The 27,733-nt window shown below is 44.9% G+C and overlaps 1 protein-coding gene across 2 annotated transcripts in view; it reads left to right on the top strand.

Annotated features, from left to right (window-relative positions):
- MLH1 (mutL homolog 1) overlaps window positions 1–27,733 on the top strand; it is a 43,010-nt gene that overhangs the window by 5,291 nt on the left and 9,986 nt on the right. Inside the window, exons 4-13 of one of the 2 annotated variants that reach the window (XM_045904057.3) lie at window positions 2,389–2,462; window positions 4,100–4,172; window positions 5,322–5,413; window positions 6,853–6,895; window positions 7,033–7,121; window positions 9,097–9,209; window positions 11,507–11,600; window positions 12,490–12,643; window positions 18,748–19,124; window positions 20,640–20,788. In XM_045904057.3, coding sequence (XP_045760013.1) covers window positions 2,389–2,462; window positions 4,100–4,172; window positions 5,322–5,413; window positions 6,853–6,895; window positions 7,033–7,121; window positions 9,097–9,209; window positions 11,507–11,600; window positions 12,490–12,643; window positions 18,748–19,124; window positions 20,640–20,788 — 1,258 coding nt within the window. Of the gene's footprint in view, window positions 1–2,388; window positions 2,463–4,099; window positions 4,173–5,321; window positions 5,414–6,852; window positions 6,896–7,032; window positions 7,122–9,096; window positions 9,210–11,506; window positions 11,601–11,744; window positions 11,838–12,489; window positions 12,644–18,747; window positions 19,125–20,639; window positions 20,789–27,733 lie in introns of those variants that run through there. The other variant, XM_045904059.3, reaches the window with a different exon arrangement.

Below are 27,733 nucleotides of genomic sequence, written 5' to 3'. Positions count from 1 at the left end.
AAAAAAAAATTTTGAGACAGATATTTGAACATACTGGTTATTTCATAGTATTAAGAAGAAATCGTTGGAATGCCTGGGTGGCTCAGTCGGTTAAGCGGCTGCCTTAGGCTCAGGTCATGATCCCTGGGTCCTGGGATCCATCCCCACATCGGGCTTTCTGCTCGATGGGCAGCCTGCTTCTCCCTCCACCACTTGTGCTCTCTCTCGAGCGTGTGCTCTCTCTCTCTCTCTCAAATAAATAAAATCCTAAAAAAAAAGAAAAGAAATTTGATTTTCTTGGTATAAAAAATAAGACCATGGTTTTTGGAGGCGTCCTTATCTTTTAAAATACATATGGGAATATTTGTGAATAAAATTACGTGATGCATCAGAGGGATATACAATATAAAAAGTACAAATTATGTGATGCATCGGAGGAATATACAATATAAAAAAGTACATAAAAACATTTTAAGACTAAAATAGGATCTTATAATTTTATGACAATATGCTGTGGATATCTTTACATTCAGTATATATATAGTCCTATGTAATTTTAATAGTTCCATCTTACCCTGTATATGAACATACTGTGTTCATTTAAATGATTTCCTGTTGAACATTTATGCTTTTTGCCATTTTCTTGGTGAATATTCCTATATTCATATACAATGTGTTTTGTTCAATTACTGTCTCAGGGTAAATTTATGGAAATAACATTCCTGGGGCACCTGGGTGGCTCAGTCGGTTAAGCATCCGAGACTCTTGATTTCGTCTCAGGTCATGATCTGGGGGTTCTGGGATGGAGTATGTGCTGTGTATATTTAATGTCCTCCTTATACAGGTCTCAAAATCATTTACATTTTTAATGATGAAAATTAGCTCAGTCACCTAAACTAGGGAAATCCAGCTAGAACCTGGTAATCTCTGAGCCTAAGCCATGTTCCTTATTAATGAACTGAACCTGCCACAGGCTGTGTTCACTGTCTTCCGAGATGCTGTCACACAGACCCCATCACAGTGCCTGGTTGTATTTTGTATTCTGTGATGTCCTTCTGGTGAAAGGAGAAGCAGGTTCCAGTGGGCTAGGAAACCAGTCTTGGTTACAAGGGGGGAAAATGGTAATTTTTAAAAAATTTGTTTTGTCTTAATTAGATAACTTTTTTTTTTAAAGATTTTATTTATTTATTTGACAGAAAGAGAGACACAGCGAGAGAGGGAACACGAGCTGCGGGAGTGGGGAGGGGAAGCAGGCTTCCTGCTGAGCAGGGAGCCCAATGCGGGGCTCGATCCCAGGACCCTGGGATCATGACCTGAGCCGAAGGCAGATGCTTAACGACTGAGCCACCCAGGTTCCCCTAATTAGATAATTTTAAATTTACATTTCTAAACCTATAAGTGCTTACAGAAAACAGTTTTGTGTATGTGTGCAACATTAAGTATTTGGAGTGCCCCCATTTCTGAAGGCAAGTTTTCAAATTGTTGGGAGGCAAATCATTGAGAATAATATTAAGCATGCCTGTAATTCTGCTGCCTGAACGCACTTGCTAACACATTAATACTCTGGAGTGTTTCTTTGCAACGACGTGGATGGAGCTAGAGGGCATTATGCTAAGTGAAATAAGTCAGAGAAAGACAGATACTACATGATTTCACTTATACGTGGAACTTAAGAAACAAAACAAGCAAAGGGGAAAAAAAGAGACAAACTGAACAGCAGACTCTTAACTATAGAAAACAAACTAATGGTTACCAGAGAGGAGGGGGTGAGGGGCAATGGGTGAAACAAGTGAAGGGGATTAAGAGTACACTTACTGTGATAAGCACTGAGTCATGTATAGAATTACTGAATCACTGTATTATACACCTGAAATTAACCTAACAGTGTATGTTAACTATACTGGATTTTTTTTCTTAAGATTTATTTATTTATTTGAGAGAGAGTGAGAAAGTGAGTGCACGTGTGCACATGGGAGCTGGGGGAGGAGCAGAGGGAGCGAGAGAATCTCAAGCAGACTCCCTATTGAGCTCGGAGCCCAATGTGGGGCTCGATCTCACAACCCTGAGATCATCATGAGCCAAAATCAAGAGTTGGACACTTAACTGACTGAGCCACCCAGACACCCTGACTTATATTGGATTTAAAATAAATTTTTAAAAAATACTCTGTTGTGTTTCCTTTTGGACTTTTTTAAATATGTATTTTCCCCTTGTTCTGATAATATGCTACAAATTCAATTTGATACCCTTTTTTTAACATGTCATGAAAGTGAGTGAGCAAAATGCCCATTGTTGCCATTTGCTAATACAAAATGGAAGGGGTAATTTAGATCACCTTTCTCCTTAATAAGCTGCCAGTGGGTGACCCGGCAATGTTTTTCTTTCATTCCATTTTCTTTTCTTCCTTAGGCTTTGGCCAGCATCAGCCACGTGGCTCATGTTACTATTACAACCAAAACAGCTGATGCAAAGTGCGCATACAGGTACGGTGCAGTCTGCTTTATTCGTGTATTCATCCTGAAACATGCTTTATGCCTAGATCTCAAAGTGACCCTATCTAAACACCAATGTCATCTTTTTTGACCAAGATCTTGGGTAAGTTTCCTTTCCTCTCTATGGACTACTTGATAATCCACAGGGATGATTATTAGGTAAAAATCTTGCTGAATATCTGTTAAGAATTAGGTAAGATGTGACATGTAAGTGCTTACAAGCTCTGTTACACGGATGTATCCTAAGTAGGTGGTAGATGCGGATGTTATTCTGCCCCTGTGCCCTTTAGTAGGATCTCACTTTGATGACAGGGCTGTGGCTGGGGTGCTGGAGGCCCATGGTTCCTTAGCTGGCTCGTGAGCCCCCGGCTCCCTGCCCCCCGTGCATGCCTGCGCTGGCTTGCCCTCCCATGGGAGCCACTGGCCCTCTCTTGTGCTGGCACAGTCTTCAGAAGCTGACAGACAGCCTCGGAACAGCACAAAAACAGGATTTGAGGAATCAAAGACCTCTGTTTTTATGAGCACTGGCCATTTACTAGTGGAAGACAGGAGTACCTAATTTAGGAGTACCTTATTTAGGAGTACCTTAAAAAGAATTCTTTTTTAATCATACCGATTGTCCATAAATTAATATGGAAAACAGCTCCAACACTGACAGTGCTGCATATTTCTCAGTCTGCAGCAGACAGACATGTAATGTGATGGAACAGGGAGCATTCCAGAGTATACTTCACTGTTGCTGGGGGATTTTGACGCTATGTGAATTATACTTGCCCTAGGATCTGGGTGTGCTGATATGATCAGAATTCCTTCTCGCAAAACAGGGAGATACTTGTGAATTAATGTCTTCCTAAATAGCCTGGGATGCAAATTCCGGTCCTTCACCACTGAGATTATATTATGCTCCTGCTTGGGACCTCCAGTGGCTCCCCTTCTGTGGTGGTATGAAATCCAGAGTCATCCCTAAACAGCAACCCCCCCACCCCACCCCCGCCACTGTGCTCTCCATCCACCTTTTCAGCCTCTTCTCTGCACAAATTCCCAGGTGCCAGGTGTTCCAAAGCTTCTGTGCTTTTATGTTTTTCTCTTCCTGGATGGTCTTTGGTGCTTTCTCCCTGAAACTCTTCCTCTCTTAGAGCCCAGATGAATTGTCATCTCTTCTGTGATGGTTTCAACCCCCTCCCCAGTCCCCAGCTGAATATTTGCTTCCCAGATCCCTTAGCACAATGTTCTCCACTTTAGGGAAAAGTGTGTCGCCTAGATTGAGAGCTCTCCAGGGCTTTTCTTTGTTACCAGGGCCTCTGCAGGCCTGTCATGTGGTAGCCTCTCCATAAATGATTACAGAATTACTGAAAAAATTTTACTGTCACTGTAGGCAATGGCAAAGCTATTGTGTAGCTCAAAACTCAGGAACTAAAAAGCAACATTTGCTCGAAGAATAGGGATTTTTTTTTTTTTTTTGGTATCCAATTAGAATAATAATGGAATAGTAGAAAAAGAGGAAAATGGTAATTAAGATAGTAGATAACATGGCTATACCTTATTGTTGATATAATTTCTTTTTTTACCCTTTGGATAGATATTCTGCTTCTATTGGATGTTAATAATCTCTTATATTTTCTGTTAAGAGCGAATTATTCAGATGGAAAGCTGAAAGCTCCTCCTAAACCATGTGCAGGCAATCAGGGGACCCAGATCACGGTAAGAATGGTACGAGGGAGTATAAATTGTTGAAAAAGAGCTTTGTAGAAATACTGAAATAAAGAATAAAACTGTCTGGAAAAAAAAAAATAAAATTGTCTCTGAGTTTTCAAATTATAAAATGAATCTTTGCTGGTTAATAGAAACAGCAAGATACTTCTCTCTAAACAAGAGGACTGATTATTGGCTTTTATGGCTTGGCAGCCTGTGTGTACTCCCGCCATCTTTTTTCAGAGACTGGCAGATTCTTTTATTGGGATGGCAGAAATCAGTGGCAAAGTAGTTGGCATTGAAAGGACCTTTAAAATTGGCTCCAGAAGACGTGAGTTAGAGTCTCAGCCTTGCCACTCGGTGGTTGTGTGTCCAGAGGCAAGTTGTTTAGTGTTTCTTAACCTCACTTTTCCCATCTCTCAAATGGAACAAAGAATATCTGCCCACTCAGAGGGTGTTTAAGTAATATGGTTGTATCATTACTCAGAAAATCTAGTATGCTGCCTTATTTCTATGGTGCCACATTTGGTCTCTTCCCGTTGTGTGATCCTGGAAAGCCTCCCACTGTCATGTTATGCGTCCCACCCCTCTACCTCAGCCCCAGCTGGCACACATTTCCCTGAAGTCTAAACCTTAGCCTTGATAAAGCAGGCAGGAGGCAGAAATGCATGTGCTTCTAAGCGCATGTTGAGACAGATCTGGTACACAGGGTGGCCACAGTGTGCTTTCCAAGAAGCCCAAATGATCTCAGAAATTTTATAAGAATTCTTAGTTTGGAAAATATGCTTGGATGCCATGTGATAGTATAATTATTGTAAATTTACATGTTTGCCCCCCCACTGAATCGTGTGCTATCCTGGGTAAGACTGTGCTTTGTGTTCGTATTCCCAGCACAAAGCAAAGAGCCTAACCTAGAGAGAGCCCCCAGTACCTATTTGAGAAATCAGTGAATGAATATGGGAAGCAGGAAAAATACCCTTTATTTCCTTTGTTAAAGGCTGACTTATCTCTTGCCCCCCTCCCCCAATCAGTGCTTAGAACTGTACTGTTGGTAAGTATAGTTGGATTCTCTGCTAGCCAGCTTTAGGTAGACAGCCTGGGTCTTTATTTCCATGTATTTCTGTGAATTTACAAGGAAAAAATCAATCTTCATTTCAGGTGGAGGACCTTTTTTACAACATATCCACGAGGAGGAAAGCTTTAAAAAATCCCAGTGAAGAGTATGGGAAAATTTTGGAAGTTGTTGGCAGGTACAGTCCACAGTCTGGGAGTGGTTCTTTGCCATCTCTCACCGAAGGAATGTGTGCCGGTGCTTGTAAATTGAGAACAGGTGGTGAGCTAGATGGAAAATGGCACATTGTGTTCTAGCCTATGGATTGTTTCTGGTCAAGGTGTAGTTGCCAGTTCTGGGCTTTTTCTCATCTCCCTGGGAGAGAGCTGTTGGTCTGTGCATCAGTGAGGGTTCTTTGGTGGAAAGCAAAACAGATGGACTCCAGCTAACTTGAGCCCAAAAGAAATTTATTGGAAGGCTAAGAATGGCAAGAAGTGTCAGCAGCTGCTCCCTGGAGAGGATGAGAACCAGACTGGTTTTGGGGATTAGATAGTGGCCCTGATACAGTTGTTTTCATTCTTTCCTGACTCTACTCAAGAGTCTGTTTCCTGGGAGAGTACATCTGATTGGTATGGCTTCCCCACCCCCCACCCCACCCCAGTCTGTCTATGGGGAGATTCCTTGGATTGGCACACTAAGGGTAATCGGGTGGAATGGGGAAGAGGCAGTTTCCCAAAGGAAGACTAGGACCTGTTAAAAGAAGAAGGAGAAAGGGTTCGGGGCAGGTGAAAATAACATTATGTCCACTGTAGACTGACTTCATCTGCTGGTTCAGTGGATCCAGCATGGACTCTCTAAGCCTGCACATCCTTGAATCGTAGCAGAGATCTGTTAACTATTTTTCAGTATTTCTGAAAAGTCCAAAATGAATAAAACATTTGCTCCTCAGAAAGTGGAACATACTTCTACATGAAGTTTCTTTGCTTTTCCCTGGAGTTGTATAAATCAGCATCAGAATATTAATTATCTCCTAGAAATAGAGGAGTTGTAGTTGGCTCTTTTGGTTCTAGGTGTGGTCAAGTGAATTCTTAATTGTTAGCTGAATGAATGCATTTTGCTAGACATAGTCCTTCAGTTTGTGGGGCCCATGAGGGAGGAATAATAAATAAATAATAGCCAACTGAGAAAAGACTGGGAGATGCCGAAACAGGACCAGGGGCCAAAAAAGAAGTGGGTGAGGAGGGGGGTGTCTTGAGGGGCTCTGGGAGAGAATAAAAGAGCCCAGGAGTTGTAAAGGCTAGGTTCTCAAGATGCAAGCTGGACCTAGTGGGTTTATGAAAGTAAAACTGTAGGCAAGGAGGGGATTGTATTGAAATATCCCTGAATCTAGTCAGAACCCTATAAAAGTAAAAAATCCTGTTTTTTATTTGATTCTGCCACATTTAGCATTGATAGCTCCCTGAAGTCTGTGCTGGCTTCTTTTCCTGTGGGTAAAATTTGATACGTGGAGATATTCTTGACTGTGTATATCTTTGTTTAAATCACGTGACCCCACCCATTCATTTAACCAATAGGGAGTTCTGCCTTACATTGTGCATTTGGCCACTCTGCTTACTCTTTTGTTCTTTTCTTTGCCAGGTATTCAATACACAATTCAGGCATTAGTTTCTCAGTTAAAAAAGTAAGTGATTGGTTTATAAGGGATGGTTATGTATTAGAAAAAGGGATTTTTTTTTTTAATAGTTCACCTGAGGAGATAAGATTAGGATGTTTCATTCACAACTGTGAGATAGTTGTATTTTCTGCTCTGTTTATCAGCAAGGTGAGACTGTAGCTGACGTTAGGACACTGCCTAATGCCACAACGGTGGACAATATTCGCTCCATCTTTGGAAATGCTGTTAGCCGGTATGTTGATAATTCATCATATTTTGAAAAATCTACATTCCACGTCTTGGTTTACCATTTATCATACATTAGTTTGGAATCTATCAAATTAGCACCTGCCTTAAGAGTTTGCTTTAATGAAATAGTCCGGCTTTATTTCCATGCTCCACATTTGTTTGTGGAGTCATGATTTCAAGGAACCCACACTTCTTGGGTACATGTTATCTCCCAGATGCTCTGGCTATAAATCAGTGTGTTCTCTCTAGTCTCTGTCTTCAAAATATTCACAGTGTAGTAGAATTTTTTCATCTTCCAGCGCTCCCTCTTTTCCTGATACTTCCCTATCATCACTTTGGGATTTCACTTATTATTGTTCGACATTTATTAATTGTCTCCCATATTCTAGGCTTTGTTCCGGAAGTTAAGGATGTAGAGACAAATAAAATATTACCTGTCTGGTGGCGAGCAGACTTCTAAGTGTTACCAGATCTTCATTGTTAGGGGAAGCCTCCGAGGGGAACTTGCAGTATAGATGCCTCACGGCCCTCCCTGGGAGGCGAAAACCACCATTTCTATCACAGAGTCCTAGCTAAATCTCAGGACTCTGCAAAGCCCAAAGTGCCCATGTCATAATCTGAGGGGAAAAATACTAAGGGCCCTCTATGTGCCAGGCATGGCCCAGATGAGGGGCATATGCAGATGGAGAAGACAGCCCCTGGCTTCACTTTTTCCAAAAATCTTAGAAGCAGCAGTAGTCCCAGAGCCCAGTTTTCTACTTCAAAGGACAAATTACTCATTTCTTTGAGCGAAACCAAGCTCCTAACTAGGGAACAGTCAATTTGCCTTTAATTACCCTCTTCTTTACTAACTGTTAATCAATTAAGTTTTTTAAACTCTCTTCCCAGAGCAGAGAGAGAATACTATTGTACAGTGAAACTTGTAAGAGCTTCTTTATTATTTAAAGACTCAGAATTAGTTGTTACGAAATTCCGAGGGACTGTAAGAGATTAGAAATCCCACTGAGCAGCAGTTCCCAAAGGGTGTTTCCAGAACACCAGCCTCTTGAGTCATTTTGGGGAAGAAAGGGTTTGCTGGTTTATTGTGTGTGAGAAACACCGCAAGCTGTATTTTCTGCTCAGAGACTCAGGGTACACATTACTACTTGATAGCTTCCACTGTACAGTCAGCAAATGCTTAATGAATGGCTGCTATTTGCCAGGTGCTGTGCTGAGAAATACAGTAAGGGCATAAAGCAGAAATGCTTCTTGCCCTCAGAGGACTCCTATCCAGTTGGAAAGACACATGAAATAAATATGCCATTCATTAGTGATTATGCTAGATGTCTCAAATGAAAAATAGAAGGCACAACAGGAGAATCTCTCAAGGTCAGGGAGAGGGATAGTCAGAGAAAGCTCTTTGAAGGAGTAAGCCCAGACATATGAGGGATAAGGAGGAATTAACTAGCTATCAGTAGGAGCTTTCCAGGCAGAGGGACCTGCACTTGGAAGGATCCTCAGGCAGAGATGAGTGTGGCTTATATGGGGACCACCTTTCACCCATTAACCTCACCCCCCCATAAGCACAACCCTGAGGACACCACACTGGAGCCCCGTTTTGGTGGTGTTCATATAGTAAGGGATTCAGTAGAAATGAATCCTTTTGGAATTTCGTCTTTGGGGTTTAGTTAGTAAGATACATAAAAGTTTCAGCAAAATAAGGTCTCAGAGCTTGGATTTGTCATATGTCCCAGCAGTCAGAGCAGTGCTTGGCATAGAACATAAGTGCTTGAAAACAGTGATAGGGTGAGTAGTAGGTGGGTAGATGGAGAGACAGACGGATGGATGGATGGGCACAGAGGACCTCAACCAAGTTTCAAGAGTCCTTATTTGGCAAAATTAGTTTATGAAGGAGCCCTGATTTTTCCAACTTTGATTCTTTATACTGTTTGAATTTTCCATTATTTTCAAGACACTCAAAATTTCTCTTTTTCAACCAGAGAACTGATAGAAGTTGGGTGTGAGGATAAAACCCTAGCCTTCAAAATGAATGGCTACATATCCAATGCAAATTACTCAGTGAAGAAGTGCATCTTCTTACTCTTCATCAACCGTAAGTGAAAAAGAACCATGTGGGGAAATCTGTCCACAGGGAATTTTATGGGACTGTGGAAAAATTCCGAATCGACAGGCTTGATTACACCCAGCTGGATTACACCCAGCCTGAGGAGGCCGAAGTGTGGCTTGATTAGGAAGCATTTATAATTTCTAGCCTAAGTCTACTCAGCCCTCTGATATGTGCTCATTGCTGGCCTACTGTTGGCAGAGTGTGGTTGTTGGCTCTGGGAAAGGGCATCACCTACGCCTGTGAGCCTGAACAGCTTCCTCCCTGCTGGCCTCAGAGCCTTACAAGCAGGCCCCAGGCCATTGTTTGTTCTCGCCTTAGGTCAAGAGTCAGCTGTTTGAATCGCATAGCGAGACACAGGGAGGGGGTACCTTGGGTGTAGGCAGTGTCATTAGTAAAGAAATGGAATGTTAAGCCCCTTGGGATTTTTCTTTTTAAAGAATGAGTTATTTATGATAATGAGCAGTACTAGAAATCAGGGAGGAAATTAACTAAATTCGGATTTTTGTCAGATTCCTCTCTGGTCTTTCTCTCTCTGCAGGCATATTGTTTACATGATTGCTGCTTGTTGAGTAAATACTATTTTGCATTCTGTTTCTTTTTACTTGATTGCATATAGTATGGTTTTGAGAGAGTGTGACAGGGAGCCACACATGGGTCTAATTCAGTTTTTTATTTTCCAGCCAGAAATGCATCATGCACTTGCCATTTGTTCAGTACTTAAATTTTTATCATATTGATCCAGTACCTTTATTGTTCAAAGCAATTTGTAATTATTTTATAGTTTTGTTGGCTTGCTATTGAAAATGGTATATTCCCCTGTTCCATTTATAATGCTAGCCAGCCAGAAGTGTCCAGATTATACATGTTTTACAGCAGTTTTCCAGGCCATATAGAAACAGAGGAGAGGGAGTCAATATTTTATAGACACATTCTGTTAAACTGATTTATATTATATTAGTACGGTTTTTCCTACTTCATTAAGAAGGACTTAATGCTGATCTGTAATAAAGCTGGCTCTAATCAAGGCTCAGAAACGGTTTTCACTTGGTTTTCTAACCGTGAAGAATACTGCTTTGTGACACATGTGTTGGCTTCAGAATAGACGAGCAGAAATCAGGGTAAGCGCCGCATGGGGAGCCCGTCTGTGCTGCTGGCGAGCTGTTTACCCCACGGGCTCTGCGTCGGCGTTAGCAAGTCTGTCACCGCACCGAGTTCCCACTGGCCCAGAGGTCAGACTCTTAGGTGTATCGTCCAGTTATCTACATGCCGTGCGCTCTCACTCAGGTGGTGGGCAAAGGAACACTCCTTTGGCCTGTCTCCAGTCCAGAAATCGCAGCAGAGGGGCTCTGGCCATGCCCTTGTCAGGGCCCACACCTGCTCCAGGCCTGCATGCTCGGGGCACGTGTCACCGAGGACAGCGCCCTTGTTGAGGGCCCGTGGAGGTCGTGAGCACTCAGAAAATAATGGTCTCCTCATTGGTAAGGTCATAGGCTCTCTTCCCATTGGAAATAAAACCATGGGACATATCCTTGGCTACACCAACCCAGGAGAACAGACCACGAGCAGGTCATCTGGGGAGAAAGGAGGTCTGTGTTTTCTAAAAATAGATTTTCCTCTGATTTTTGTCTTCTCTCCCCCAGGTTTTAGTGTTTTCCACCCTCTTCAACCCTGGCTCATTTCCTAAATTACCTTAAACATACATTCAGATAGTTGTACTGCCTGAAGTTCCTGGAAAACTCTTTCTTACCCTCATTGCTCAGTTGGGATACCCCACTCTTGGGACCCCCTGGTGCCCCCCGGGCAGAGTTGGTTACTCCATCCTCCCACCACTTGGCATGCACATCTGTCGTGGTGCTTACCACCTGGAACTGGAGTTCATGTAGTCACCAGCGTATTGTCCCCCAGCCCATCGCATATGTGACAGGCAGCCAGTGTGTATGTGCAGCCTGAAAAGTCTGAGAGCTGACGGCACATGCTGCCCACCGTGCTGGGCAAGGGCAAAGGTAGTCTTCCTGGGCTGACTGAGGGAAGGGAAGCGGGGAGGCAGAACTTACTGCCTCCCGTGGTCCTGTGACTTGGCTGAGAGGAGAGAGCCTGAAGCCCAGAGCCAGATGCTGGTGGATAGCGCCACGTTAAAAGAGGCCTTTCTTTCCTGGGGTCTGCTGTGGATGTCTCTCCAGAAGTGTTTTTCGTGAATGATTTCATGGCATGGTACGAACATGCACCTGTTGCCTCTCCCTTCAGGACAGTTTTGAGCTGGTTATGTTCCTTTTATTTTCTAGATCGTCTGGTAGAGTCAACTTCCTTAAGAAAAGCCATTGAAACAGTGTATGCTGCATATTTGCCCAAAAACACACACCCATTCCTGTACCTCAGGTAAGGCAGCGTCGGGCTCCTCACCCGAGACTCACAAGGAACAGATTCTGTCCAGTTGTCCTCTTTGAAAGAGATGGGCTTGCTCATAGCTCTAGCAGAGCGGACCCATCCGCCACTGGCAAAAGGAGGTTCTGTCCTTTCTCACAGGTGAAGGGCATAGTTTGCCTTCATTTACTCACGCAGCAGAGTCTCACTGAGGACCTCCCATGTTCCAGCCCCCGTGTTGGTGAAACCAAGGTGAATAACGGATCTTGCCCCCGAACCAGCCAGAAGCTGCCCCCTACCTGGCAGAAAAACCCCTTCCTCCTCCACGGTCCCTCCAGTGCTCTCTCCTGACACAGATTCACCTTGCGGTCACGGAGCAAGCAGTGAAAGATGGATGTGGAGCCGAGGCAGTCAGGTGATAGCTGGCACGGTGTCTAAACTGACTTTTACATTACATTCTGACGATAGAACCTTCTCTCACGTGTACTCTTATTTCGATCCTCCTAATACTGAAAAGTAAGTTGGGAACAGGTTCATGGTTACAGATGACAAAACCCATCCAGAGGGGTTAAGTGACTTGCTCCAGGTCATGCAATAAGAAATTCCGCTAGTTCTGGAATGATGGTAACAGCTGATGTATAATAAATACGCCAGGTAAAAACACGCAGCGTGCTTTGCATGAATTTAAGCCCCACCACATGTTATATCCGCTTTATAGATGAGGAGACTGAAGCAAAGAAAGATGATGTTACTGAGCCCAGGCTACACAGCTTCAGAATCCAGGTCACTCGGACTTGACCTGGAAGTTCTGACCACTGTCATTTGAACCCACAAGCCTGCTGGCAAGAGTTGTTTTTCCCGTTCCCCACCACCCGAAGTAATAGTTTGCTTTTCTTCCTGCCAGCTTAGAGATCAGTCCCCAGAACGTGGATGTCAATGTGCACCCCACAAAGCACGAAGTTCACTTCCTGCACGAGGACAGCATCCTGGAGCGGGTGCAGCAGCACGTTGAGAGCAAGCTCCTGGGCTCCAACTCCTCCAGGATGTACTTCACCCAGGTGAGGGCGCTCTCCATCCAGCCCTGGCTCTGGTGCTTTCGCCAGCACCAGAAAATGTGGCCCCTCAGACGCGAGAGTCCAGAGTTTTGCTTGTTGCTCTAGGACTGTCTTTCCAAGGATTACTCGGATAGTCTTCCTTTGGTAACTTCTCCTTTTTTGAACCTAACCACGAAAGGATTATGTTATCCTTGGGCCTGGAGTCAGGAGGCCCGTGGTCTCACTCTGCCTCCATCTAGGACCTTCGACTAACTTCTCAGTTTCTCATACAAGCTGTCTGAAGCAGAATAAGGGTACCTCTTCCATGGGGCATTCGTCTTCCCTGGGGATGTTCAGGAGGAGGCTGAGCCCACATTCACAGGGCCAGAGTGGAGGGGTGGGGCCCCTGGGAGGCAGTGGGACAGTGGGAGGAGCGGGGCCTTAGTGTCAGACGGGCCTGGGTTACCACCACGTGACTAACCTTCCCCGGTCTCCCTGGCTCCCTCAGTGAGGACTGAACTGGTCATCCTCACCTCTGAGGGTGGTGACAAGCAGTAGGTGGAAGTGTCCAGTGCAGGGCCTGGCACCATCCACCGTATTAAAATTACCCAGGTTCTAAGTGCTTATGGTTCTAAGCTACTCCCAGCTCTCCGGGGCCTCAGGTTTCCCATCTGTAAAATAAATGGGGGGATAATACAATCTCCAGTATCCCATCCCAGTTCTGCCAGGATGGGATTCTAGGCAGCACATGGCGAGGGTGTGTTCAGAAGCACAACAGACCCCAGAACTACAGAAACAGAAATAAACAGAAATATCTCCCCTCTCCTCTCCCTCCCTTTCTAAAAAAAAAAAAGCGGGGGTGAGGGGGACACCTGGGTGGCTCAGTCGGTTAAGCGTCTGATTCTGGATTTCAGCTCAGGTCATGATCTCAGGGTTGTGGGATTGAGCCCCATGTCAGGCTCTGCACTGGGCATGGAGCCTGCTTGAGATTCTCTCTCTCCCTCTCCCTCTCCTCTTCCTCCCCTCTAAAAAAAAAAAAAAAGAAAGAAAAAAAGAAATGGAAGCATCGGGTCCTGCAAGCAGAGAGTGGGCTTCTAGGAGCCTACTTCACAGAAAACTTTTTAAGTTCCCAAGCCAGTGAATGCTTCCCATAGGAACCTTCACGGAAAGCCCCTTGCTGGGAGGCGCCGTGGGCACAAAGCGGTGAGAGTAAATGCCATGGGGGCAGCCCTACCACCCCTGGAGCCCAGGCCGAGGCTTGGGTGGTGAGTCCGCGAGGGTCGCTGCTGATGCCACCAGAGAGGTGTGTGTGGCAGGTGGGCAGAAGGCAGTTCTGCCTGGGAACCAGCGCTCAGTCTTCTGTTAGTTTTGCTGGGCCCCTGGTGCCACACAAATCCTTGCAGTGCCGGTGGTTGAGATATAAAACTTTTAGGAAGAATCCTGTGGTTGAGTGGGGAAAGGACAGCAGAGGGGCACGATGGAGGCCCGCAGCTATTTGGGAGAAGCAGTGAGGGTCTGGGCAGAGGAGGTAGCTCCACTCACAGATGGTTGAAGATCTGGAATTGCCAGGACCTGGAAAAGGTGTGGCTGCGGGGGAGCGGGAAGACGGCCTCAAAGTATGAGGTGAAAGTAAGGAGCACATTGTCTGGGCCAGAGTGGTGGTCTTGCTCTGTCCTAGCCGAGATCAAAAAGAAAGATTTGCCAGAGGTCCTGGAGTGTGTCTATGGCTGCACTGGGGAAGGAACTTCTCGTCTTCCTCCTTGTCTTATTTTGCACAAGTCAGTTTCATTTAGTTAGCTTACATTGTATTTTCCCATAGAATTCTGCATAGTCCTGACCCGGGTGTCTTCAGGAGAGTGGATTTCTGGATCAGACGGCCTGCCTCTGTCAGTGCCGTGGTACAAGCCTAGGGTCGTTGTTCTGGGTGGTGGGGTCCAGACTCAGAGCTGTCGCCACTCCTCTGGGCACGTCAGAATACCTTCTCTCCCACTCCCCAGCTGTGTCTTGCACAACACTGCCCAGGGCCTACAGCACAAGCCCTGGTTTGCAGGGAAACCATTTGGTATGGAAATCAGGAAGCCTGGGGGCTCTTGGGGTTTGTGGCAACTCTATCCTGTTGGACAAGGTGTTTCACTCTTCTGGACCTTAAAATTACTATCTGCAAAGTAGTTCTGTTAATTTCTGCTTCTGTGGCTATTGCAAGGCAAATGAAGCAAATACATTTGACCCTTACACAGCGCAGGGGTTGGGGCACCGATCCCGTGGGCAGTCAAAAATCTGACTCTCCAAAACTTTAACTCCTATTAGCCTACTGTTGATCAGAAGCCTTACAGGTAACATAAACAGTCGACTAACACATATTTTGTATATGTGTTATATACTGTATTTTTATAGTAAAGTAATCTAGGAAAAAACTGTTCCTAAGAAAATCATAAGGAGAAGAAAATACATTTACAGCACTGTATTATTAAAATTCTGCATACAAGTGTGGACCCATGGTGTTCAAATCTGCTTTGTTCAAGGGTCAATTATGTATCACTTTATTTGCCTGTTTACTCTGGAAGGGTTTTATATTGTCCATGAAGGGAGGTTTTTCCTTTTTGAGCACATTTGCTACTTTATTTAACTTTTTGTTATTTAGCTTATTATTGAATATTTCTAAGTACACATGGAAGTAGATATTATACAAATAATCCATGTACCTGTCACCCGGCTTCAACAGCCATCAGCATTTTGCCATAAATGTTTTCTCTTTCCCTTTCTAACTTGGGAGTGGAGAAAGAGTGGTGGTTTTTTGTTTTTGTTTAATTTTTTTTTTAATTTAAATTCAATTATCCAACATATAATGGATCATTAGTTTTTGATGTAGTGTTCAATGATTCATTAGTTGCGCATAACACCCAGTGCTCATCACAACACCTGCCCTCCTTAATGCCCATCACCCACTTATTCCATTCCCCCACCCACCTCCCTTTCCGAAACCCTCAGTTTGTTTTCCGGAGTCAAGAGGCTCTCATGGTTTGTCTCCCTCTCTGATTTCTTCCCGTTCAGTTTTCCCTTCCTTTCCCAGTGGTCCTCTGCACTATTCCTTATATTCCACATATGAGTGAAACCATGTGATAATTGTGTTTCTCTGATGGATTTATTTCACTTAGCATAATCTCCAATTCCATCCATGTCGATGTAAATGGTGGCTGTTCACCCTTTCTGATGGCTGAGTAATATTCCATTGTGTATATGAACCACATCTTCTTTATCCATTCATCTGTTGAAGGGCATCTCGGCTCCTTCCACAGTTTGGCTATTGTGGACATTGCTGCTATGAACATTGGGGTGCATGTGCCCCTTCTTTTCACTACATCTATATCTTTGGGGTAAATACCCAGTAGTGCAATTGCTGGGTCGTAGGGTAGCTCTATTTTTAATTTTTTGAGGAAACTCCATACTGTTTTCCAGAGTGGCTGCACCAGCTTGCATTCCCACCCACAGTGTGGGAGGGTTCCTGTTTCTCCACATCCTCGCCAACATCTGTTGTTCCCTGTCTTGTTAATTTTAGCCATTCTGACTGGTGTGAAGTGGTATCTCATTGTGGTTTTGATTTGTATTTCCCTGATGGCAAGTGATGTGGAACATTTTTTTTTAAAGATTATTTATTTTAGAGAGAGAGTGCGCACAAATGGGAGGAGCAGGGAGAGGGAGACAGAATCTCAAGCAGACTCTGCACTGAGCATGGAGCCCAGTGTGGGGATCAGTCTCACAACCCTGAGATCATGACCTGAGCTGAAACCAAGAGTCAGACGCTTAACCGACTATGCCACCCAGGTGCCCCAAGGGAAAATAATTTTTTTTTTTTTAAGATTTTATTTATTTATATGACAGAGAGAGACAGCGAGAACAGGAACACAAGCAGGGGGAGTGGGAGAGGGAGAAGCAGGCTTCCCGCTGAGCAGGGAGCTCGATGTGGGACTCGATCCCAGGACCCTGGGGTCATGACCCGAGCCGAAGGCAGACGCTCAACGACTGAGCCACCCAGGCGCCCGGGAAAAGAATATTTTAAAGCGCATTTCAGGCATTTACTTTTTTCCCTAGTATTTTATTATGCGTTTCAAAAATATTTTTTCCTTATATAATCAGAATGTCCTTTTTTATACATAACAAAATTAATAGTAATATCATTTAATATCTAGTCCATATTCAAATGTCCCAACTGTCCAAAAATCCTTTTATAAAGTAGCTTCATTGAAATACATATTCAGTTAAGTTCTACTCACTATAATTGTTGTCTTTTAAATCTCTTTTAAGTCTCTTTGAAACCAGAAAAGTCCCTGTACACTTTTTTGTTGTTCTTACTGGCTTATTCTAAAGGCTTCTTGTAGAATAATGCACATTTCTGTTTGGCTGATTGCTTCTTCTTAGTGTCATTTAACTTGTTCTAATCCTCCACATTTCCTGTAACCTGGGAATTCCTATAAACTGGCATGATTACATTCAGATTTGTGAATGAGATTTCTGTGTGAGAATTTTTGATAGATGATGCCATGTACTTTCTGTCACGCCCCAGCAGGAGGCGCATACTGACTTGTTATGTCATTTTGGTGATAAGACTCATCTGTGGGTTCAGCTGGTGACAGCCTGTTTCCTTCATTGTCAAGTTCCCCAGGAATATTTAGCTTAATGGTTTCACCACTCATTGATGACCATTACTTGAATCAGTTATTTCACTAGGATTGCAAGATTATGATTTTCTGATTTTATCACTTTCTCTCAATTAATTGTAATTCTTCTGTGTACAATAACTTTAGAACTTTTTGGTTATTCTGAAATACAGTTCACACTAGAAAGTAAGGGTAAATGCTGAGTTCTGTCCCTTTAATTATCCATGTGCAAAGGGATGAGTTCATGTCCTAGTGATCTCCAGTGATGTTTAATGACTTTGTCCTCTCTCTTTCCCTCTCCCTTGCCATCTTTTTCTTTTTCTCTTAATATTTTATCATAGGTGTTAACAAAGCAATATAATTTAGTTAATTATAGTCATTTTTCTTTTGGATCCTCAAATTACCCCATCTTAGACCAACAAAAACCCCTTCAAACTGGTGCTCTTGTCATTTTGACCCAATTCCATTAGTCTTTGATGGTTTCTTGTTTCTCAAGAGAAGATATTGTAGGCTCACTCTGTACTTTCCAAGCCAAGCCCTGGAATTGGCCATTTCTCTCAGGAACTCTGGTTTATTTTAGTGGGAATGGTATTTAGAGACTATAATCTGGGATCAGGGGGTCCTTATTGCTGCTGGGTGGTCATTGCTTTAGGCCTTCCCAGTGGACAGAGCTAGGAAATTGTATATCTAAAAATAGACAAACCTAGTGGCTGCCAGGAGCTAGTGGGGAGGGGAGAATGGTGAGTTATTGTTTCATGGGTACAAAGTTTCAGTTTGGGACGTTGAAAAAGTTCTAGAGATAGATAGTGGTGATGGTTGCACAATGATGTGATGTACTTAATGCCACAGAACTACACTTAAAAATGGTTAAATGATAAATTTTATGTATATATTACTACAATTAAAAAATGAAATCCTCTTATGGAAGCAAAAAAAAAAAGAAAACAGACAAAAATATAAGGACTTTACACTAATATTCCCCATTTCAAACCAATTTTAAAATTATAAGGATTTTTCTGAATTTTTGTATTTTTACTGGTGTATCTTTTACAGAATTGCTTCTATATTAATACTTCTGTAACGATGATTATACTTGGTTCTTGCTTCTTTCTCCAGTACTGCTCCACTTTGGGATCTGGACTTCTTTTTTTTTTATTTAAAGATTTTACTTTTTAAACTAATCTCTACACCCAGTCTGGGGCTCAAACTTAACCCCAAGATCAAGAGTCACCCCCTAGGACCTGAACTTATTTATTTCATATTCTGAATCGTCCCACTGCCTTCTTTTTTTTTTTTCCATATGGATTCTACTCTATTGAAACATATAGGACAGAATATAGAAAGGGTTCAGCAAAAGACATAAAGTGAATCATATATAAATGCCATTGAGCTTGAAAAACCACAGTGGCTAGGAATCTTATTTATTTAAAAAAAATTTTTTTTAACCATGCACTACCTTCTTTTTTGACATAGACTTTACTACCAGGTCTTGCTGGCCCTTCTGGGGAGGTGGTTAAATCCACAATGGGTGTGACCCCCTCATCTACTTCTGGAAGTGGCGACAAGGTCTATGCCCACCAGATGGTCCGCACAGATTCACGGGAACAGAAGCTCGATGCCTTTCTGCAGCCTGTAAGCAAGGCCCTGTCCATTCAGCCTCAGGACGTTGTCCCAGAAGACAGGACCGATGCTTACAGTGGCAGGGCTGGGCAGCAAGATGAGGAAATGCTTGAACTCCCAGAGCCTGCTCAAGTGGCTGCCAGAAATCAGGGCACGGAGGGAGATGCGAGAGAGGGGACTTCGGAAATGGCAGAGAAGAGAGGGTCCCCTTCCAGCCCGGGCAACCCCAGGTATGGACTTTGAATGGAGAGCAGCCTGCCTCTGCTGTTCTTAACTGAAACTGCCTCTATCTTGACTTGGCATGAAGCACCTGCCGCTTCTCTCTGCCTGACCTGCCCTCTGCCTCCAATGGGACAGTGCTCTGCCTTGTCCGCTCTCCGCCTTTGACCATGGCTTGAGAGTACCCCACTCAGTGGCCTTTGAGATATCTTAAATGTCCATGGTTCCAAGCATGAGTTAAACACACATCAGAAAAAAAAATAAAATGTCTCTTTTATTTTTAGTACGGGTTTTGATAACGCCTCAGTAGCAGAGGTGGCCAGAGAACCCTAAAATATCCAGAGGATTCTCCTTCATCGCCCTCAAAGCTGCTTCCACTCCTCTCAGGAAAAACACATTTTCTCAGTTCAAATTATGAATGAAGCCCCTGAAGCCCGGGGGCTGGTGGTGAGAGCAGGAGAAGGGCGGGCGGAAGAGCAGCTGTCATTGCCCTGCCTTCCTGGGACGCTCCCTCCCCAGCGGGCTCGGGGACGCGCCTGGGCTCAGGGTGAAGGCACCCGCCCAGGCCTGCGCATCGGCCCAGCGCTGAGTGGCCATTGGGGTTTGGACGGGTTACTTGGCTCCAGTTTCTCATTGCCAAGTCCGTCTAGCAATACGGTGTGTAGGGATGTCTCCAGGGAATCATCAAGGGGGCTGCCACCTGTGGGGAGCCCACTCTGTGCTGGGTACTTTACGTACACTATCTTGTGTCATGCAGGGCAGGGTTACGTCTGTCACTGGGGAACTAACACCACCAGCTCTTTACCACACAGCAGTCAAAAGAAATCTCTGAAACCAGAAATGAGACTGGATCACTCCTCAGCTGAAAACCCACGCTTCCCCCGCACTTGGGTGCACCTGCCCTGCTCCCCCCCAACCCCCCGCTTTCCCTCCCCCGCGGGGTGCTCGGCCACATGGCTGGCCTGAACTGCCTGAGCTCCCCCACGCCCATTCTCCCCGTGCTCTGGGCCTAGGAAGTCTGCCTTCTTGCTGCTCAGGCCTGCACTCACACGTCACCTCTTGCCAGAGGCCCTCACACTGCCCCATCATCCTGTTACCTTGTTTATTTTTCTTAGCATTTTCTGCTACTTCAAATGATCCTTTTTCTGTGGCTGACTCCCCAGCTAGAAAGTAAGCATGCTGAGGGCCGGCACTGCGTGGAGCTGGCGCTGTAACAGTGTCTGACGGAGGACTGAACAAGCGAGGTGGGGGCAGGGTGGGCACGCATGCGCAGGGCCCTGCAGCTGCACAGGGCGAGTGACTCCAGCATCCTGCTGTGCGCGTGGGCTGCCTGCGGAGGGCTCAGGGTCATCCGATAGGCCGGGTGCAGGAGAACAGACCGAGGACCCCGCCCCAGACGTGCAGAGCCAGCATGAGAAGCTGCTCCCTTTTCCAAAATGCAGTACGCAAAATTTGGCTGACTTATAAAAAAACAAACCATTTTCAAGGATAGTCATGATCTGCCGGCTCCTTAATCTTCGTTGCAGAAAGAGGCCTCGGGAAAGCTCTGATGTGGAAATGGTGGAAGAGGATTCCCGAAAGGAAATGACAGCAGCGTCTACCCCTCGGCGGAGGGTCATCAACCTCACCAGCGTGCTGAGCCTCCAGGAGGAAATTGACGAGCGGGGACATGCGAGTACGTGAGTGCCAGCGGCTGTGGGGCCTCTGAGGGCCAGAGCTGCCAACGTCACGTTGTAGGAAGTGCAGAGTGTTGACGGTAGGGCGGCCACTGCGCGTGCCGAGCACACCTCCCTTTCCTCAGGCGCAGCGGCAGCAGCTGCAAGATCATTTTTTTTTTTTTTAAGATTTTATTTATTTTTCAACAGAGAGAGACAGTGAGAGAGGGAGAAGCAGACCCCCTGCAGAGCAGGGAGCCTGATGTGGGGCTCGATCCCAGGACCCTGGGATCATGACCTGAGCTGAAGGCAGATGCTTAACGACTGAGCCACCCAGGCGCCCTGAAAGACCATTTTCAACTGGGAGGGAAGGGAAAAAGTAGTCTCTAGTTTTAATTATAATTGATTGGTATTCTCACTAAAGCCTAGCAGCCAGAGCAAAGGAGTCATTTACATAATCTTCAATTCGTTTCTTAGTTTAAAGCGGTGTGATGACCCACAAAATTCTAATCTGTGGCCTGCGTGGGATGTGCTCTTGCTAAAGCGCACAGGCTCTGGAGGGCCCCAAGGGGATATCCTGGCACTACCACTTCCGCTGTGTGACCTTGGACTTGTGACTTAACCTTGATCTGTCTCGGTTTTTCCTCATCTGTAAAATGGGATTAATTTTGCTCTTGAAGCTGATTGTGCTGATTAGAGATAAAATGTAAGTAAAACACTTGTTACAGAGTAAGGAGTCAACAGATATTTTTATATCCCGAAGACAAAGCCATAAATCAGTATCACCTTCCTCAGAACTAGCGTTTCAGAATACTTGAGTATAGAGCTCCGTTTTGGTCTTGTTACTTCAAAACTAGCTACCATGGTTTTAGGAATTCAAGGGGGCTAGTCATGTCCCAGGCACGAACTGAGCAGGGATTGAGGAGTAGAACAGGAGCTTGGCCCAAAGGGCCATCCGTACCTGGTGAGTCAGACACTCGTGCTCCAAGTGTAGACAGCACGGCTCCAGGCTCCACACAGCAGCTCTGCACTTGGGCCCACATGGGTTAGTCACGGCCTTTCCACGTTTCATCTCTAACATGTTTCCTGGTTAAAATAGTTGTGTTTCAGCACTGTGTCTTAAAATATGACAATCTAGATTAGCTTGTAAAGTCCTGAGTGGCCGAGGAGCAGGTTAGCACTTTTCGCAATAATCCTCCACCTTTTTTTTTAAGATTTTATTTATGAGAGAGAGAGATCACAAGGAGGGGCAGTGGGAGAGGGAGAAAAAGACTCCCCACTGAGCAGGGAGCCCAATGTGGACTCGATCCCAAGACCCTGGGATCATGACCTGAGCCAAAGGCAGACGCTTAACCGACTGAGCCACCCAGGCGCCCCAATCCTCCACCTTCTATTTTTTTTTTTTTTAAGATTTTATTTATTTATTTGAGAGAGAGAGACTGAGAGACAGAGAGCATGAAAGGGGGGAGGGTCGGAGGGAGAAGCAGACTCCCTGCCGAGCAGGGAGCCCGATGCGGGACTCGATCCAGGGACTCCAGGATCATGACCTGAGCCGAAGGCAGTCCAACCAACTGAGCCACCCAGGCGCCCGATCCTCCACCTTCTAAAGCACTGCTGTGACTCTGGCCCCTGTGTTTTTCTCTGTCCCAGTCTCCTCTTGTTTGAATGAATTCAGGAAAGCCTCCGTTTGCCTTTCCTTTTCTCAGCGCTCTGGGCCTTTGTCCACATGTGGGCAAAGCGATAGGTGTCACTACACGTGGGAGGGGTAGAAGCTTCCTGTGACTGAGGTCTTGCCAGCTGTAGAAGGAGCTGCCAGTTGGCCTCTGATTTTTGTTTCCAGGAAGACTTGCTCCAGTTGTTCTTTACTTCCGTTTATTGGCTTTCAAGCTGGGAGCTTTTAAAACCATTTGAAACAATGTAAGAGAAGTGGGCTGTTCCTTGATTTATTTAGCAGGCTTGTTCACAGTAGTTTGAATTGACAGCCTCCCTCAGACTTGGAGTTTACTTCATCATATTCCTTAAGAGTTTGTATCCCTTATGTAAAGCAGGCTATTTAAAGTTAGAGTTTCGAGAAATTTCTGACTAGTTGCACACTATTTACAGTGCATTGTCCACCTAACCTGCGTCAAGTTGGGTCAGGTTTGGAGTCTATTGCTGAGGCTCGGATGATGAATCTAAATGTTCCCAAACTATGTATTTGTACAGGTTATCTCATTTAATTCTAGAATCATCTTGTGAGGGAGGCAGGGCAGCTGCTGTTATCTGTTGTGAAGGCAAGGACATGGAATGGAACATGGAGAGGACGGGAGAGGATAGATGAGTTGAACATCCCAGCAATCAGAAACAGGCCCAGGGACACACGTTGCCGAGGGTGGGTGGTGACCGGCATGGCCTGCACACGAGGTGGCTGGCCCCGGACTCACAGGCTAACCAAACCAGTGGCGTGTGGGGGCATGTGCCTCTTGTGATTTGATCCCTGCCACTGAGGCTGGTTTTTCAGACACGCCGGTGTAGAGTCTCAGGGAAGGCGTGGTGTCTGTCCTGTGGGAGTGGAGTGAGCCGGACGGGCTCTGCGGCAGCCCCTGCCAGCCACACCATTCGCTCGCCTAGTGGGAAGTTGTGCACCTTTTCGGGGCATCGTCTTCCTGCTCCACAGCATGACAGCACTGCTACAGCTTTACGGGGCCCTTGTGATGATCGCCCGGGATACCGCACGCGTGCGTCGTCAGCTCGGGCCTCTGTCCGACGGGAGGGGCCTCGGGTCCTGCCCGCTGGCATGTGCTTTAGGCCCGCGGCCCCAGGTGGGGCAGGCTGCTTGTCTTCGAGGTGAAGGCTATACAGGATTGCCCTGAAGCTCCGATTTGGTGAGGAAGGCCACTTGCCTTAGCACACCAACAGCCCGGCTGCTCCCACACAGGCTAGCCGTGCCCCTAGCCCAGGAGAGAAGTAAGGAGTGCTCTCCTTGTACCGAAGTTCCGCATTGTGCTCATTTGTGTGACTGGTCGATCAGTGTATTGTCTGTGCAGGGATCGTGTCTATTGCACGCACTGCGTCACCCTTGCTGTCCAGAGTGCCTGGCAGGTGGACTCATAGATATTTGCTGATACGGTGTGTACATGATTGAGAGGAGTTGCCCGGGAGGTGAATCTTTCTTCTAAAGGATGTCAGAATCGGACACTCAATCAGGCAGCTCTCTGGAGTCTGCTGGATTTCCGCAGCCCTGGTGGGCACACGTTTGATCAACAAATGAGGGTAGTTTTTGGCCCAGTATCCACTCAGTTCCATGGGATTAGGCTCATCTCAGATTAGTAATGACTGAATTTACGTGCGAGTCCCAAAATTTGGATCTAAAATTAATGAAGACAAGGAATGTTGTAATTTTTTTTGCTATCGTTTGAATGTGAATGTGTTTAACATTTTACCCACTGTTTTACTTTATTTTCTTGGTCTTTGGGGAACGGTCCTGGGTGTCAGTGTTCATACTTCCCATATGGCTTGTCCCCAGGTGATCGTTTCCTTTGGTACATGAAATCAGCTTGGCAGACATTGGTCAAGTACGTTCTCTGCACAGAATGCCCAGTGCCGGGCCCCAAAACAGAGGGGGAGGTGAATGAGCCTCGACCCCTGCCATACAGGATACCGCGGTGGTGTGGGGAGTGTTGAATAAGTAAGTGGCTACAACATCAGGTAAAATGAAAGATGTTCTGTAACAGAGGCAGAAGGCCACATCAGCCGAGCCCAGGGTGAGACCTGCCGGGGAGGGCTTCTGGATCATCTCCAGAAGCACAGGGGTCTGCAAGGCCGTCCGGCACGGCGCCAAGCTCCTGCTCTGCATGTGGCCATGAAGAACTAGAGGGCCCGTCGTGCTTCCTTCAGGTTTGGCTTTCCTCGCTCCTGAGTGATACCCAGGGCCTCCATTGAGAACTCAGCTCTGTGGTTTGGCTTTGAAGCCCAGAAGGATCTTGTCCATTTTGCTGCTGGCAGAATGGCAGGGAAATGCCCACAGACTTCTGATGCTATGGAGATAGTTAGAGGACGGATGAAAGAGAGGCTCTTGAGGTCCTGATAAGAAGTCGTGAAGGAGGTCCAAGTAGCCTCAGGAAGCCCAGGGAAGAAAAGGCCCACCTGGCTGAAGCAGCGACTCTGGAAGCCCCAGGCCAAGCCAGCAGCCACCTCCTCCCTTCCCTGCCCAGGCTGGCAAGGCTGCATCTCGGTAGCTAGGATGCGTCAGAAGGTTCCATGAAAAATCCGTATGGAAAAATCTCTGACCCTTTTTTTAGTGGATTACACTGCTTTCTCTTTCCTCCAGTGCCTCATTATTCAAGATTATTCGATGTTCTCCAGCTTTTAAAATAATCATTTTCCGCCTACGCAGTACATCCTGTAGAGACATTGAGTTTCCAGTGGGAACAGAGGGGAACACTTCATTCTAAAAATGAAGAAAATAAGCCTCTTTCTATTGGGGGTTGAGGGGACAGAGAGTGTTACAGAACTTATGTAACAATATTAGAATTCATTTGTGGTGCCTAAGCTAAAAAAGAAAAGTATAGTGAAAACGTGGTATACAGACCTTTCCCTGTGGTCCCCAGACCCTCTTCCCCTACCCCCCTTTATGGTGGTGGTATTTTTACTTACACACACACACACACACACATAGACACACACACACAGATGTATTGGTAAATCAAAAATCAAATTTATAAAATACATACATAGGATCTACACAAGAAAACACGTGAACACCTGCTTAAGAGATAGAGCATTGTGGGTTTTATCCCCTTTGAAGCTCTCAGGTGCTTTTTCCCTAAACTGTCCCCTTCCCTTCTCCCTTAGAGGTAACCACTCTCTTAAATTTTATGATTGTTATTTCTTTTTAATACAGTTTTACCACCCATATTTGTAGCCCTAAAAAATTTGTTCAGTTTGCAAATTTTAAATTTTACATAAATGGAATCATATTATAAGGGTTTTTTTGGTGTGTGTGTGTTTATAATGTGAAATATGTGAAACACACATACACACACATTCTGGTCCTAGGATTCATCCATCTTACTACATACAGCTCTGGTTTGCTTTTTCTGTGTAATAGGTTCCACTTGGTGACTATTACTGCATGGTTGTTCATTCTTCTGTTGAAGGACATTTGGACTCATATGGCCTCATCCCTGCCTCCTCGTACCCCATCCCGCTCCTGGCCATGAGAGATTCAAGAGCTTGGCACACTAGTTGGGAAGCTCGGCTGTGGGTATACACTCAGCAGAGCTACTGCTGGGTCATAAGATGATAAACTCTTTTTCACAGGGGTCGGATAAATGTACCCATCGTTGGTCCCACCAACAGTGTATGGAAGCTGCATTTGTTCTGCTTCCTCTCCAACATTTGACCTTGTCAGACTTTTTGCCAGTTTGGTGTTCATGAAATGGTAGCTAATGGTGGTTTTACTTGCATCTCCCTAATTACTCTAAACTTAAGGATATTTCCCCTTCCATTAAGTGCCTTTTCTAGTTTTTTGCCCATTTTTCTGTTGGGTTTTTGGTCTTTTTGAACTGATTCGAGGGGTTCTTCATATATTCCAGATAATAATCAGTTACATGAAAACATCTTCCCCCCGTTTAGGACTTACCTGTTTTCTTCTTCTTCTTTTTTTAAACAAATACTTGTTTCATGAACAGAAATTCTTAGATTTAACATAGGTATTGTGAATTGTTCTTTAGATTGGCTTTTTAAAATTTTATTTAGGAAATGCTTCCCAACTCTGGGATAATTAAAGACATATTCTTATATTGTCTCCTGAAATGCTGTACACAAATCCCTAGTCCTCCTGGAATTCGTCATTGGTGCATGGTGTTAGAGTCATGGTTTTCATGTGGATATCAAATTGTTCCATAATACATTGTTATTGTCCGCTTGTTTGGATTTAGCGAATATTGTTTGCTCATAGTTCTTTCCCTTGGATCATTCATGGTCTGCCTGAAGCATAGCATTTAGTGGGGTCTTGTGTGGCCAACTGAGGTTTGTTTTGTCTAATTCATCCTCATTTTGAAAAGTGTTTTTTGCTGGGTTTAAAATTCCAGATTGACAGTTACTTTTTCTTAATGCATCAGAGGTGTTGTTCTGTCATTTTTTGGCTTCCACTGTTACTGCTGAAAATCCAGCTATCAGTCTTATATTTTATTACGTTGTGGGGAATCTCTCTTTTGTCTCTGAGTGCCTTTAAGATCTCTTTTCTTTAGTGTCCAGTATCTCTGTGTGCCAAGTGTGGGTTTTGTTGGGCTTCCTAGAACTGAGGTTTGGTGTCTTCCATCACTTTTGGGATAGTCTCAGATATTTTTGGCTTCAAAGTCTGTAAATATCATCTCCCCCCTGCCCTCTCTCCCTTCTGGAACTTGAGTTATATATATTTGTTGTTCTCCATGTTGCATAAGCTACTTCCATAGTTTTCCTCTCTTTGTCTCTCTGCGCTGCATTCTGGGTAATTTCTTCAGATCTACCTACCAGTTACTATCTTGGCAACTTTGTCTCATCTGTTGTGAAGTCGGTCTTGAGTTTTAATTTCAATTTTATATTTTTCATTTTTAGAAATTTGGATTTTTTGGAGATCTTGATCATTTCTGATAGTCTCTTGCCGCTTATTCATTACAATCCCTCTGAAGCATGCTGAACATACTTATTTTCTCTTCTCTGCTGGTATTTCCAGTCTCTGAACCTTTGCAGAGGTCGTGTGGTTTCTTCTGGATTCTAATTCTTGGTGCATTCTTTGTGTGTTTTGTAATTTTTTGACTGCTAGCTACTGGTGTTTCATCTGTGGGGGATAATTCGAAGCCTGGACTGAAATTGAATTTCTCCACAGAGAATTTGCATTTGATTCTATCAGGGACCTGGAGGCACAGTCAGCCCTGGAATCAATGTTAAACTAAAATCTCCATACAAGGCAGTGCTTAGCGTGAGTCCTGCTGTAAAAGCAT

The sequence above is a fragment of the Mirounga angustirostris genome, unplaced genomic scaffold (assembly GCF_029215605.1).
Source record: "Mirounga angustirostris isolate CCGP_5_RB_7025 unplaced genomic scaffold, mMirAng1.0.hap1 SCAF_1, whole genome shotgun sequence".
NCBI classification, from domain to species: Eukaryota; Metazoa; Chordata; class Mammalia; order Carnivora; family Phocidae; genus Mirounga; species Mirounga angustirostris.
This window is presented reverse-complemented; position numbering and strand designations above follow the sequence as displayed.